Here is a 15,041-nt window from a genome sequence, read left to right on the forward strand (position 1 = left end):
CAAACTGCGGATCAGTGTTTTTGCTGTCCAAATCCAAATAGATATCATCTAACTTATCCAAAGCAACTAGTAGACTCCAATTAATGTATATGGACCTTTTGGTACACATGGAAGGCCTGAGAGCACGTTGATGGGTAATTTGATGCATATGGACCTGATTGATATCATCTAACTTATCTAAAATAAATATCGTGATTTACTATTTGCAACATGTACACTATAGATCTATAATGCACCTGATACCTTCCTAATATCATGCCACTACGTACAACGATGCTTCTGCTTATTGCTCCCTTATATATGCTCTCTGATTTGAAGTCTGAAACCATATCTCCGGCCGCGACGTGTTAAGAATGTCTTGAGCGACACGCAATTACTCACAGCAGTTGTGCTTCTTCCAGCGGCGTCCGGTGTCTGGGATCGTGACCTGGGGGCTGGGGCCCACATGTAAAATTAACCGACTAAGCATAGCGAACAGCCGAACACCCTCCTACAAATACCCACCACCGGCACGCGGCACCGCCAATGCCATTGCCACCTTCCAAACGCAAACAATTCTAAAGCAACGCGAGCGAACAATTGAGAAAGCCAGAGCGAGCGATCGAGCGAGAGAGAGAGAGAGATAGGGGTGGGGGAGAGGCAAGGAAGGGGAAGAGGAGCGAAGGCGCCATGGCCGACGACAGCGGCACCGTCGGGATGGCCATCGGCACCGCGGTCGGCGGCACCTCCATTGCCCTCTTCACCGGCGTGAGCTGCTGGTTGGGCATGAAGGCTTACCGTGACGGCCGATTCTCGAGAGGATGGTGGCGGATGCGCGTCTGCACGCTCGGCGGCGTCACCACCCTGGGGCAGGCGCTGGCCTACGACTGCGCCATGTGCGGCCGCAGCCTGGACCAGCGGGAGGAGGTCCGCACGCTCTCCTGCGGTCACGTGTTCCACCTCCGCAAGGGTCCCAAGTGCATGAGCAACATCGACGACTGGCTCCGCGAGAACCGCATGCGCTGCCCCTCCTGCTGCAAGCCCGTCTACCCCGTGTTACCGTGGAAGGCGCCGACGACATCGGTTCCACCGACCGCGCCCGTGCCACTGCCAGCACAGTCGTCGACGTCGACGTCGACGTCGGATTTGGAGGCTCAGGAGCCGAGGCGGTGGGCGTCGTCGGAGCAGGGGCCACAGCGGCGACTGTCGTTGGACCTGGGAAGACCGCGGTATCCACCGTCGATATGATTCCAGGACGCGCTACAGTTTGGGTCTCCGTCGTAAAGACGCATGATCGAGCTTGGATGGGACAGTGTTGGAGCGTCTTTTGGATCAGTTCTTCCAGAGGTTCTTTAAGGATTCTTTCGTCGTTTCTTTCTCTGCATGCGTTATTGGAACTGGTCAAAGGGTATTGCATCTCGCTGATGGTCTGGATCGGTTCTCATGGAGTCATTTACTTTTTTTTTTGCTACGTCGGAACTGAACAAACTTAGCTTGTTTCTTCTTTTGTTCTGATCTACGTTCACTTGTGATGAACTAAGCAATGTTCTGTTAGTTCTTGGCTCAGATCCAATGATCTGATGAAAGCGAATAGCAGATAGATTCTCGTTAATTGGTTTGGCACTTTGTACCATTTCCTCGCGCCCCAGTGTTCAAATTGATACTGATCAATGGGCATCTTGGGATGAGAATTGCAAGATTTTGGTATAAACTTTTCGCCATAATGTTTTCTAGTTCTTGCAATAGCGCATCTGTGCATGACGCCAGTTCCATACTCTGTTAGTTTTTGCTGCTGAACGCCTGATCATATGATTAGTCTTTCTGTAAATCTTGTGAACTAATAAGTTACAGTTTCTCTTCTGATAAAATTGATGTTTGCTTCACAGAGTACTATCGGACGTTTTTCTTGTATTCGAGATCAATGATTCGTAGAGCAGCTACTGCTTCTATCATACTGCTGTATAACTGAAGACTAGCAAATGCTTGACAGTTGACTCTATGCTGTCACCATTTGCTTACTCTGTTCAATTACTTTATTGAGTGACTAAAAACCTTTAGATTTTTTTGTCCAAAATATGTTTAAGGCTAGTTTGGAAACTTAAATTATCCTCGGGATTTCTGAGGATTGAGTGGAAAATTAAGCTAATTTTTACCTCAATCTCTGTGAATCCCGAAGGGATTTATGTTTCGAAACTAGACCTTAGTTGGTCTGAAAATCTTGTGAATGTTAGCGCCACTACAACGATGTTGGGACACCGGAGATATGGAAGCAGAAGGTGCAGAACAACAGCAAGCGAAGGGAGGCGACGAAACACGCCCGCGTCGGCTGAGGCGCAGGAACGTCCATGTGACTGGGCTAGAGTGGGCCGTGTAAGAGCGTCGTAGGCTGAGCTCGAAAGGGTTATCTGACCTATAACACGAGCAGACATCACACAACAGTTCTCCTCCGATCTGCACCAACCCACTCTCCCCATTATATATTTTGCCGGGCTTGCTGGACGGCCTAAAACCCTGCACGGATTTGGTCCGGTCCAAACCCGGCACAGCATGAAGCAAAGCGGGCTCGTGCCGGCCCGGCCCAGTCACCGGGCCATGCTTGGGCCTAAGGCGCGACACGGTGGGCTAGGTACCATATGACCCGTTTTTATTTTTATTTTTATTTTCATATAAATAAGATACAATATATTTTTAACCTTCATGTATGCATATTTTTAACATACTTTTACCATTTAAACACCATATATTATTATAGGTCTGTTAGACCCGTCGTGCCGTGGGCCGGCCCGACACGGTTAATACCTTAGCGTGTCGTGTCTGGGCCTCGCTCGAGGCTCGTGGGCCGGCACGACACGACCCGCTTTCTAATCTGAGTCGGGATGGCATGATCTCAATCTGTGCCGGGCCTAGCCGGGCTCGGGCCGGGTTGGTCCGGCCCACCCATTTTGACATGTATACTCCCCATCCAACGTGCTAACATCTGGTGGCAGAGACAACAATCCTAGATCCATTAAGTATGCCTCTTAGAGAAGATCGACGGGCGTTGTGACGATGTAGAGTGCCATGTCGAAGAGTGCTGCAACGAGATTCATACCCAATTCACGGCACGCTGTGATGCGATCCAACAACAAGTGGATGTAGTGGCTCTGCGCCGTGAGGAGCGTCTAAGCGTGCTCGAGGTGATGAAGACAGAGGGCGATCTCTAGAGACCTGATTTGGCAAAGCGAGTGGATGAACTCGTGTTGGAGATTACCCAAGCTAACAAGTTTCTGGAGTGGGAACATGGTAATGGATTACGATCTAAATGTTTATTTACAATTTGTTTGATCCCTTAATTTATTTTAGTTCAAAAATGAATAAAAATAGGGTTCGATCATAATCCGATTCGATTCTTAAATTTTATAGTGTAAAATTTACAACTCATTACCACCACTACAAACATCGCACCTCATACATGAACCTATGCTACGTAGCCTAGAATATCAATAGAAACCATAAGTATTAGAAGTTCGCGCGTAGTATTTATCACCAATCAAAATCACCTCTTTTTTGGCATATCTCTTACACTGAACATTAGTGTCATAGTATGAACCCTGAATTGCATTGTTGCTCTTACAAATAAATCTAGCTTCACTAAACCACAAGAAACATCACTAGCTAGAAATGATTACGCTACTATCACTAAAAAATGTTGTGCTCCATATTTTCCATGAAACGAGCTGATTATGTTTGATCATGAGAAACTTCATCAACCAAAGAAAAGATTGTGAAAGAATAAATAGGCAACCACAACAAGTTGTTAGGTAAGTAAAGCCTAATAGAACCAAAATTTTAGCATTCTGCTGCAACTTGTGGGTTCATTTTTGTAGCAGTAATCGAGTTGTTTCTTCATTATGTTTGTAGTCCTATGTTGTCTTGTAGCTGGGGGACAACAACATTGCGACTTCCTCATAACACCATCGCTATTGTCTGGCATTGACCGTTAAGTATTACTCCCTCCGTCCCAGTATACAAGGCATAACCACCTCTGATTTAAGAACCAAGAAATGCATTTAATTCTGTCTATCAACAATAGTACTACTGCATTGATATACATGTGTCTAGAGAGCACGCCTTATATTATGGGACAAGAATAAAAAGTGGTTACACCTTATATTATGGGACAAGAATAAAAAGTGGTTACACCTTCTCATGGCTTCTTCGACATGCTGGACTTCGTTCTATGCATGGAGGGAGTCTACCATGTAGTCCTGGAATCGCCCACACCACAAACACAATATGATCCTTGTTGTGGCATGTCACGCCCTAGGTGTGTCCCTATTTAGGACTGGTCAACACTGTCTTGTAGTGGTGGACAATTGTGGGAGATAGATATGCCTGGGGTCCTCACGAACACAGAAACACCTCATAGGCTACCTGATGCCCCCCTCGATGGCCTGTCCAGTGAGACATGCCCTCGGGCCATAACCAGGCCGGACGAGCTTGATCTAGGAAGACGAAGACTGGACGACCGAGTTATGTGCAACCAAAACACTGATATCATGCACGAAGAGGTTGCGCACACCTGAAGGGCTAAACACTCGGCGTTAACTCGGTCGAAGAAGTGACCAAACTCTGGATAAACAGGACTGCAGGCCACATTAAAGGAGGATTTAGGTAGAGCAGATAGTGATCACAACTTGTAAAGGGATAACTCTCCAGTCATCTATAAAAGGCCGAGGGGGTACCCCTACGAAAACATCTCACCCTAGCTCATCCGGTCACATCCTAGCACCACCTCATAGCTCATTAGCCTTATAGTGACAATGACACTCTACTAGATCAGCAGGAGAACTCATCCTCTGCCACCCTCAGCTCACTTGTAATCTGTGAACACCAGTGAAATTCCAAATACATAGCCTCAACAGGAAGTAGGGTGTTACAAGTTCTAGCGGCCCAAACCTGTATAAACCCTCATGTGATCTAATGTGCTCCTGCACGTACCATCGATTCACAGTCAACGACGTTGTCCTACTCAAAAGCATCATGTGGGGAACCCCGTGGTGGGCGGTCAGGTATGGGTGCGACGTTGATCCACGATGACTCCACTGCTATCATCTTCAACACTCTGGTCTCCTTCAATGCTGGGGAGATGTTCTGCTTTGGATCCCTCTACTGCATTGCAGAACAAGAAGGTGTCCTGCACCGCATCACGGATCCATCGGAGAAAAGATCTTCTTCGGTGGCACCAATTTGCGGGGGGTGGGTTCGTCTCACCTGACTCCAGCAAGAACTATGCCGACGAACTCCAAGGCGCGGAAACCTCAACCAACTTCTGCCTCGCGCAAGATTGCGCCCGCGTTGGACGGACCTAGGGCCATAACAGCACTTGTGGGTCAACCGACTAAGGTTGCAACCCTGTCGCGGTGGACCCCTCTATCCACGTCACCCACTCGGGTGTGGACCCGGATCACTCGGCGAAAATAAGCAGATAGCCCCGGCACCGGTTTGGCCGCGGGAATAAGACCAACGACTGTTTCGGCCGCTCCGCTCGCATGGAAGACGACCGGAACATGGGAAGCAACCCTAAGCTCCTTCTTCCCAAATGTCCTCTTTATCTAGGGAAGAATAGAGGATGCTCCCGTCTCGGACGATGAGCCCACTGTACTAGGGGAGGTGCTCCTACAGTGCGAGGCACGCCAACGTCGAAACAGGTGCCATAACATCCGGCGTCACCATAAGGCCAGGGAGCGGGATCCCACTTAGCCTGTATCCCAGGATGAGGCATCTGAAGTAGGAGATACTCCTGACGACATGGCGCATCATGAGCGCCACGATCGTCGCCACGCCTAGGAGCACAAGCGGGATCGAGTGCACCATGATGCCAGGCTCTACGCGAGAAGCCACTCCTTCCAAGGAATCTGCTGTGCGACTTCGCTTGATCCCTGAACACGCCGAGCGAAGTTGGCAGGGTTCTGGCTCAGATCGCCAACGTCCTATCACGTACCCCGGACGTGGAAGGCTACCAACAGATCCTCACCAAAACAACAAATCATCTTCTTCCCCGTCCATCCATCACCAGACATGTGTCACGTCATCAACAGCTGGTGAGACGCGTGGAGCAACATCAATGCTTCATGCAATCGTTGACACGAAAGCGACATGAGGCGATGGGAAGAGTACCACTACAGTAAAACGACGCACATCCGACGGCCACCTAATCTCCGACAGCTATCTACGAGATCGTCGGACATAAGCTTATGTTCGACGGTCTCTGCTGGCCCTCAGAAATAATTCTTATGTCCGACGACTGTCAGAGAAGCCGTTGGACATAAGCTTACGTCCGACGGCCGAACTGATAGCCGTCGGACATAATGTTTTTTAACGCGGGCCAGACACCGTGCGCCGTTTCATTTTCGCGTCCGTTGTCTCTCTGCCGCGCTGCTTAGCCATCGCCTCCGCCGTCGCTGCTTAAGCCGCCGCCATCGCCCGTGCCCGTGACTGCCGCCACCGTCGCCTGTGCCCGCCATGCAGGTGCCCACACCACCGCTTCCGCCCTGGCAGCTGTCCCGACGCCGACTGCCCCGACTCATCCCCCGTCCCGCCCACGCCGACCACCGTCCCGCCGTCAAGCCGATAAGTGAGTATTTTTAATTTTGTCAATGTATATATTATTTTGTAGTTGTCTTTTTCAGTATTAAAATTTTTGTATGTTTAATATTGTTTAGCTTGTTATGTCCGACGGCCGGAATTTGATTATGTAATAAATTTAATTTGTTTTAGTTTACTTAGTGGTGTTTTAGATAATTTAAACTTTTAATTTCCAAGGGTTTTTATTATGTCCTCGGAAATAAGGTTATTTTATATAATTTGGCACTCATGGCAATGTTATTTCGTATATATTATATGCTATTTCGTATATATTATATATTATTGGTAGTTTACTTAGTGGTAGTTTATTAGTTTACTTAGTGGTAGTTTATAAGTTATTTTAGTTTACTTAGTGGTAGTTTATTAGTTGAACTACGTAATTTACTTATTCTTTCCTATAGATATAGGGGTGATTTACTTAAATAATCAAGTAAACGTAATCCAGTTACCTCATGGAGGAGGATCGTTGATGGATGTCTGAAGGTTGGAAGAAAAGAGGTGCTCTATCAAGTGAGTGGGTTGCCAAGACTGACGTGTTTCTCGACCGTGCTTTTGCTCTGTCAGAGACTGGAACCGATGTTAGGTGCCCTTGTAGCAAGTGTCGGAACATTTATTTCCTTGACATGAGGACTATGTCGATAGATCTTTGCAAGAATGGTTATATGCCAGGCTATGAGGTGTGGGTGCACCACGGTGAGGACCCACCTCCTCGTATTGTATCGGAAGTTCAGTCACATGAAGAGGGGGACTACGATAGGATGGTTGCTTTTATGATAACACTATTTTTTTTGTAGAAACGGTACAAGTTGTCGGACGATGGATCATATGATATGAACGCTCGTTACGTGTTTGAGTATAACGCGAACGATGTCATTGCAGATGCAATGTACTATGCACGAATTCAGGCTATAAAGGCATGGTACAGAGCAAGTGCTGATGATCGACCGATGCCAAGTACCAAGGCCGAGTGGTCATCAATTTACCTTACGGAGGAGCAATACCTTGAGGTAAACAAGTTATTGCATTTCATATCACACGAATCCATGTCTTTGCTTTATTGAAAAAAATTCATGTAGGTGTCGGTGCCGTGGATGGCCACCCGATTAGAGGGTTATTGGGCCTTGTGCAGATGGTGGGCTTCCCCTGAGTTTCGTGCCATTTTCGAAAGGAACAGGGGAAACCGTGGGACTGAGTCGTTCCACAACTACGACAGCAATGGACATGTGCGCTTGGCTAAGCGAATGGTATGTCAAAGTATGTTGTAACTTTGAATTACATAGAAATGTGTCATTCTAACTTGTATGTACAGGAAGTCAAATCCGGGCGTACGCCCACGGATGTTGAGGTGTATATGCAAGGGCATAGGGGTTCTGATCCTCAGAATTCTGATGTTTTATGCACTCAGACAGCCACCGATCGTCTAGTGAGTTTTTGGTACTCTATTATGTGTTTGTCCATCAATTTGGTGATGCACTTATATTTGATATTGTTTGCCTCCAGGCTTCGTATGGGCAGGAGATGGTTCAACGCCATGGACAGGAGTACGATTGGAGGAGCCAGCCAATCGACCTTCAGGCAGCATATGCTAGCGCAGGAGGACAAGCCCATGGACGATGAGATTATTTGATTTGGATTTCAAAATTATCCTCATATGCTTGTGATTCAACTGAGCCCATGATTTACTATATAAGTGCATGGTTCACTCTTGTAGGTTGGGTATTTTTGATTCTACGATTGATTCTAGGGAGCTGAGATATCATGGACGACAGTCCACATCGTCGTCTTCATAGTCGTCCCGTTCATGATCATCCGCCCAGGAGATAGAGCTTGCAGTGTTGCGTCAATAGGTAGAGTATCATCAATCAGTTTTGAGGGAATAATGGGAGTACCAGAGGCAACAAGCTGAGTACAACAAGCTGAGTACCAGAAGAAGGAAGACTATTATGCAAACCTCCAGGCCCAAAATCAAGCTCTTCTCTCGGTAAGTTGAAGTAACATTTTGTACATTATTTTGCAAAACACATTATGTGTATCTTATTTGCTCAACAATGGTTTGTATATAATTTTTAGCAACTATCCCAACAAGCGGGCGTCCCGATGCCGACATATGGGATGCCACCTCCAGACTTTGCACTACCAATGCCAATGCTGGCGCCTCCACCTCCGCCTCCGTAACAATTCCCTATGGTATGTACACATATGCATGTGTGACATGTTCATAGATGTATTATGTGTTTAAATGAACAACTGAGTGGTTACTATTTCATGTGCGTGTGTTATAGGGATTTTAGACACCACCCGCTTCAGTTGCCGCACCTGGAGATGGGTCTGGTCAAGACGACGCATCACATTCTTGGGTGAACAACCTTTTCAACACGCAGAGTCCAGCCGGAGGAAGTGGCTATAACTCGAACCAACCAGGCGATGGATATGAGTGATAGTTCATCAAATGTGTTTAAATTGGAACTATTACTACTCATGTGAAAGACTATCCGTCGAACAATGTCAGTTTTGATTTTGGACCTATATGTTGATGTAAAACACTTGTTGCAACCATTTGGAACTATATGTCGTTATGTTAATTTTGTGAATGTGAATACTTATGTGAGTATATTTGTGATTGTGAATACTTATGTGAGTATATTTGTGATTGTGAATGTGTATATCTGCATGAAATCTGTTTTGTTTTTGCAAATGTCAAATTTTTTAAAATACAGTGTGCAATTTCTGAAATTTGTTATGTCCGACGGCTTACGCTTAGCCGTCAGACATAAGGGCTTGTAAAGTCCGACGGCCTAGCGTAAGCCGTCGGACATAATGGTACCTTATGTCCGACGGCTGACGCCAGGCCGTCAGACATAACAGATGTGGGTCCCACCAGTCGACCGGTAAAATAGTTGACAACCGTTATCTTCGACGGTTGGTTGCAGCCGTCGGAGATAAGTTATGTCCGACGACGGTCGTCGGACATAACACTATTTCCGACGCCTTATGTCCGACGGCTAGAGACCGTCGGAGATAACCCAAAGCCGTCGGACATAAGCTACGTTCGACGGCTTAAGGCTTATGTCCGATGGTGTTGGAACTTGCTCCCCTGGGCAAGTTGATCCAACGGGGGAGTGGGGAGAATGCCAACAAAGTTTACTCACGAGATGGCAATTGCTCTGTTAATCTGGCCTCCCAAGGGCACTGTACGGGGGTATTTATAGGCACCCGAGTGTCCTTTGTCCCAAGACAAGGACATTTATGCCCTCGGGTACCCAGACTATCCCCAGAATATTCCCATAGAGGGAGGTTACAGACCGTCATTATAGAAAAGTTATTACAGATGAGGCCCATAATATGCTTGCCCACGCGGGGCCCGTTACAGTGGGCCGAATTCCACGTGGGTCTCCGGACGAGATGAGGACGAGGGACTAGCAGACTTCGTCGGAGTCTGGCCTTCGCCTTACAATGGAGAGGACGAAGGGTAGCCGCGCCGATCGTCTCGCATTCGTTGGTGTAGCGAGGCGACGAAGACTTCGCGCGAAGGGTAGTGTCTTCGCCGTTGCCCCAACATTTGCCCTCTGAGGGACCAGTTCGACTGAATCATCTGGTGCCGAAGACGTCGCTAGATGGTGGAGATGTTGCCCTCGCTCGAAGTGGTCCCGCGGGAGTTTTTGAGGTGACCGTTGATGGGACGTGGCACTGTTGGACTGCGGGTTTCCCGAAGCGCCGCGCCGTGTGTATAAAAAGGGCGACGCGGCGCGGGCTGACTCTTACCTTTGCATGCGCCGGAAAACCCTAAGCTTTTGAAACCGCTCGCCTGCCTTCCTTGTTCCTCTGCATCGGAGACCTGGCTCGCGTCAAGCAAACCGCGCACCGCCGCCGACGGTACGTAGTGATGTCGTCTTCTTCCTCATCTACTGCGAATGCGCCACCAACCGATTCATCATCAGAAGATACCTCGAGCGATTTGGCGGTGGTGGAGTTACAGCCGGGTCACACGGTGGAGTTCGGTGTGTCGAGGATTTCCTCGATTCGCGTGCAGGATATGCAGTAGTTAGTGTATTTTGGGAACGATGTTGGGCGTGTCCCGGGGGCGGAAGAGATTCTCGAGCCTGAGGGCGAGTTAGTCGTGTTTGAGGCGTTCTTCATCCCGGCCTTCGCCTACCCGCACATTGTTTTGTGGCGGAGGTCCTGCAGAGGTTTGAGGTCGAGGTCCACCAGTTGACACCTAACACCATGGTGGCCCTGGCGAAGTTTGTACAGCGGACAGCCTTCCGTAGAGGTCTTCACCAAGAATTACAGTCTACTCTGGCAAAAGGGAAAGATTGGAGGTAAAATTGCACAATTTGGATCGTGCACCTTCACGCCGAGGACCGGAAAGACTTCGGCGGAAGTTGTGGAGTTAGTTCCCTGTGCTCGCAACAAGTGGGGCAACTGGTGGGATTATTGGTTTTATGTGTCGGGAAGCAAAGTCGAAGACCTCCCAGGGCTCCCCGCGGCCGTGATGTGCTCCCATTGTTATGTGGCATTCACACAATTTGAGGTGGCGGAGGATGATGAGGACGAAGGGGCCCTCCGGTGCGCTGCCCGCATGAGCAGTGGGCGTGATTTAGTTGAGGAGTTCATTGGTTATGGAGTGTGGCCCCTGGCGCATGGCTGGGTGCTGGGCGAAGTATGCCCTACTTTGGGCCAGCAACTGGTGCGAAGTTCGGCCTTCTCTTTGGATCTACGCGGCCGAGACCCAGCTGCGTTCGTTCGCGAAGTGGAGGACGGGGCTGTGAGGATTGTGGGGCGGTATGCGCCGAGGACGGAGAGTTTGCGGAGTTGGGATATCCGAGGGTCCAATGTTCGCTTGAATCGGGTCTTCGAGTTGAACCGTTTGCCATACGGTGGTTACCCTGGAGATGACGCTGATGCGGCTGTTGATCGCCTAGGGAAAAAACCAGTGGCCGTGGCTGAGGAAGGCCCTTCGTGGGAGGCTGCCCCAGCCACTAAGAAGAGAAAAATAGGTACTGCAGTGGGGGGATTGGGGGTCTCTGACCGTTTTGTTGTGGAGTTGATGGGGACTTGCGCGGCCCTCGGGGGAAGGATGTCTTTGCCCGAGCTCCGGGAGTCTTCGGCGCGAATGCTGAAGGTTATCGGGTGTTGGGGACTTGTTCTCAAATGCTATGAATCAAGAACAAGGCAACACAAAATGTTAAATGTTAATGTCCTTCGTCCTTTTAAGCATTATTTCCCTAAGGATATAATGATTTTTGGACGAAGGTTATAAAGGACATACCTTCATAAACATAGAACGTAATAATGAAGAAGGAATCATATGAAACATAAAGATAACATAAACAGTTGTGTATTATTGTCGACCCATTTCCATTTTATTATAACGGGAAGATAAAAATGATATCAAATTACAAGTGTACCTTCAGCTCGTAAGAAGGTAAAAGTACAAGTGTGATGCAAAAGCCAATGCCAAATCAGTGTCCCCAGTACAGGGATACTGTTCACCTATTTATAGGCACGGGTCGCAGCCCATGGAAAATTACAATAATGCCCTTTACATTTATTAATAACTCTATGATAACTCTTTGAGGTCTAATCTGGTTTTTCATCTTTAAGTCGGTTTCCCTTTCCGCCGCTAGTCCGAAGCTCTTCTACACACAGCTTCGGCTCTGCGCCAACCTTTGTGCTTCTTCGTACCGTGGTTCTGATCCGAGTCCGAAGGTACCTGTTAATGTACTTTACTCCAGAAACATTGTTAAATCATGTTTTTGAGGACCTTCGGAAGCTGAAGGCCCCCAACAGTAGCCCCTCACAATATTAATTTGTCAGAATGATAAATTCAGATTGCGAAATGGACGAAGGCTATAAGCCGAAGGTCCGAAACACCTTCCTTTTGCTAGAATAGCAACAGTCAATGGCAAATAGGGCCCTCCAGTTTCCGACGTAAAGGGTTTATAAATACGGGCTCGCCACAATTTACTCGGCATGCTTTCTTGCCATCTGTTTTACCTGCTCAAATAGTTTTCTGCCTATCAACATTTGGTTGCCTCCCTAGTTTTAAGCTTCGGAAGCGAGAAACAAAAATTCCAAAGGGATGCCTGAGGAGAAGAAGGTTGCTGCCGAAATGAAGTTGAGTCTTTCTGAAGAGATGCATCTGGGTTTTCTTCGATCCATGTCGAAGACTAATACAGAAAAGATCACTAAAGAAATTTTGGAAGGTTTATCTGAAGATACTGGTGATAGCGACAGTTATGATGCGGATAGTGGTGGTGAAGACTCCGAAGATCGCCCTTGGCGGCCAAGCCATGCGGTTTTCGGCAAATCAAGTATTAAAGAAAGTCATCTTGTCAACATGAGGGGAAGATATTTCCGGGATTTGTTTGTTGTAAGGGCCGACGAAGGAGAGAAGACTTGCCCAACTCCTGAGGAAGATGAAGTCGTAATATTTCGAAGCTTCTTGAAAGCTGGACTACGATTTCCCCTGAGCCGTTTTGTTGTGGAGGTGCTGAAGATATTTGAAATCCACCTTCACCAACTTATCCCCGAAGCAATCATAAGGATGAATATTTTTGTGTGGGCTGAGGAGCCAAGGCTTGGAACCTAATGCAAAAAGCTTCTGCAACATGCACGAATTGTTATACGAGACAAAACCCTGGGGTAAGGAACAATATCACAACAACTTTGGCTGCTACAGCTTCGGCTCTCGGTCTGGGTCAAGCTGCCCAGTGCTGACCTTTCGAAAGAGATGGCCTGGCGACTGGACAACGGAATGGTTTTACGTGAAAAATGACTTGAAATCTCGAGAGGATATAAAGAAGATCATTATGTATCCCATCTGGCAACGCTTCGGCCTGCGAAGGCCGAAGGTGGAAATGAATGAAGCAGCCGAAGAATGCCAGAGAGCCTTCGGAGTTGTCTGCTCTTTTATTGGTACAAGGGATTTAACTCAAGAACACATTGCCTTCAGAGTGTGGCCACTTGCAGATAATTGGGAAATGCCGAAAGAAACTGTTAAAGAAACTGATGAAGGTGGGCTAGTCCGGTTGAAGTATACATTCAAGTACGGAGACAAGTTTGTTGAGCCAGATGATGATTGGTTAAAGAGTATTGAGACTGTAAGTGACGAATTGCTTGGGGTATACTCGAAGGCCGAAGACACTGCATTGTCAGCGGCCTTCGGAGGCCGAAAAAGGAAAAGACTCAACCGGGTATTTGATGCAATCGGGTTCGTCTACCCCGACTATCGTTATCCCATTCGAGGGCAGAAAATAAAAGGCACAACTTCTGCGAAAGAAGAAGTTGCAGCTGCTCCTAGTGAGCCAGCACCGAAAAGAAAAAGGATAAAGGTTCTCACACATCGGCCTCGCTATATTGAACCAGCCTCGGTGCCCAAGTTCACCGGAGAGACCTCTTCGGCCACCGAGGCTGAAGAACCAACCCTGCTGCCAGAAGTCGCAGAAATGGCCAAAGCGCCAATAACAAAAGAATTGGAGGAACCAAAGATTCTATTACCAGAATTCAAAGAGATGGCCGAAGCGCCATCGACAGAAAAGATGGAAGAAGCAAAAGGATCAACTGAGGGAGCAAAAATATTAGAAATTTTAAGTCCTTCAGTAGAAATTGAAGTAGCAAGAATTAAAAAGGGGCCAACAGTGACCCCAAAAAGAAAAAGAATGGTCAATGTGTTGGATGTTTTGGAAACAATTAAACTTCCAAGCACAACTCCCAAGAAGACTGCTGAAATTTCTGAGGCGCCTGCGGAAGTATCCGTTGCTAAGGCTCCGAAGCAACAGACTGTAGTTGAAACTGAGCCTTCAGAACCAACCAAGGTAAAACCTTTGGAAGCAGAAGAAGCAAGAATTGAAAAGGCAAATGAAGAAATAAAAATGTTAGAGCCTATTTTGGTCGAAGAAATTGATACTGCTGTCCCCGAAGCATCTTCCAAAATGTACGATTATATTATGCGTCATGCTTCAGGGAAAAAGTTATCGGAAGAAGAAGTTTTTGAAGCCAATCACTATGCTAAAGAATTGAAATATCCGAAGGGGGCATTAGTATTCAATGGGACGGATGAAGAGGATTTCCTATACTGCCTTCCAGACAATAAAGAATTATCCGTCTGCTGGGAGATGTCTAGAAGCATGGGGTTTCCGAAGCTCGAAGCTGGCTTAAGCGTTATGACGAAAGAAGATCTCGCGGATAGTCTTGCGTACAATAGCCTGAAGGTATGGGAATTAGACGTTTGAAAATTTTATAATTCGTAACTCATTCTTTTATTCTTATACAGACTCTTTTTTCATATAGGGTTTAATTCTAAGCAACGCATTAAGAGCGCAAAAGAGTGCCGAAGACGAGAGCTATGAAATTGCGTTCAACAATCTACGATCAGAAGTTATTAAACTGAGAAATGAAGCTCTAGAAAAAGATAAAATTCTGCTTACATTGAT

At 47.3% G+C, this 15,041-nt stretch overlaps 1 protein-coding gene across 1 annotated transcript; it reads left to right on the forward strand.

The window, feature by feature from the left end:
- The first annotated feature begins 524 nt into the window (after positions 1 to 524).
- On the forward strand, positions 525 to 1,700 carry LOC100282394 (zinc finger, C3HC4 type family protein). The gene has a single exon (NM_001155305.2). The coding sequence runs from the start codon at positions 670 to 672 to the stop codon at positions 1,225 to 1,227; it is 558 nt and encodes a 185-aa protein (NP_001148777.1). The 5' UTR covers positions 525 to 669; the 3' UTR covers positions 1,228 to 1,700.
- Positions 1,701 to 15,041: the final 13,341 nt, after the last annotated feature.

The sequence above is a fragment of the Zea mays genome, chromosome 2 (assembly GCF_902167145.1).
Source record: "Zea mays cultivar B73 chromosome 2, Zm-B73-REFERENCE-NAM-5.0, whole genome shotgun sequence".
Taxonomy (NCBI): Eukaryota; Viridiplantae; Streptophyta; class Magnoliopsida; order Poales; family Poaceae; genus Zea; species Zea mays.

Bases quoted from the DNA above. Each gene is read 5' to 3' on its own strand.
- LOC100282394 (NM_001155305.2), top strand. From the start codon at position 670: ATGGCCGACGACAGCGGCACCGTCGGGATGGCCATCGGCACCGCGGTC.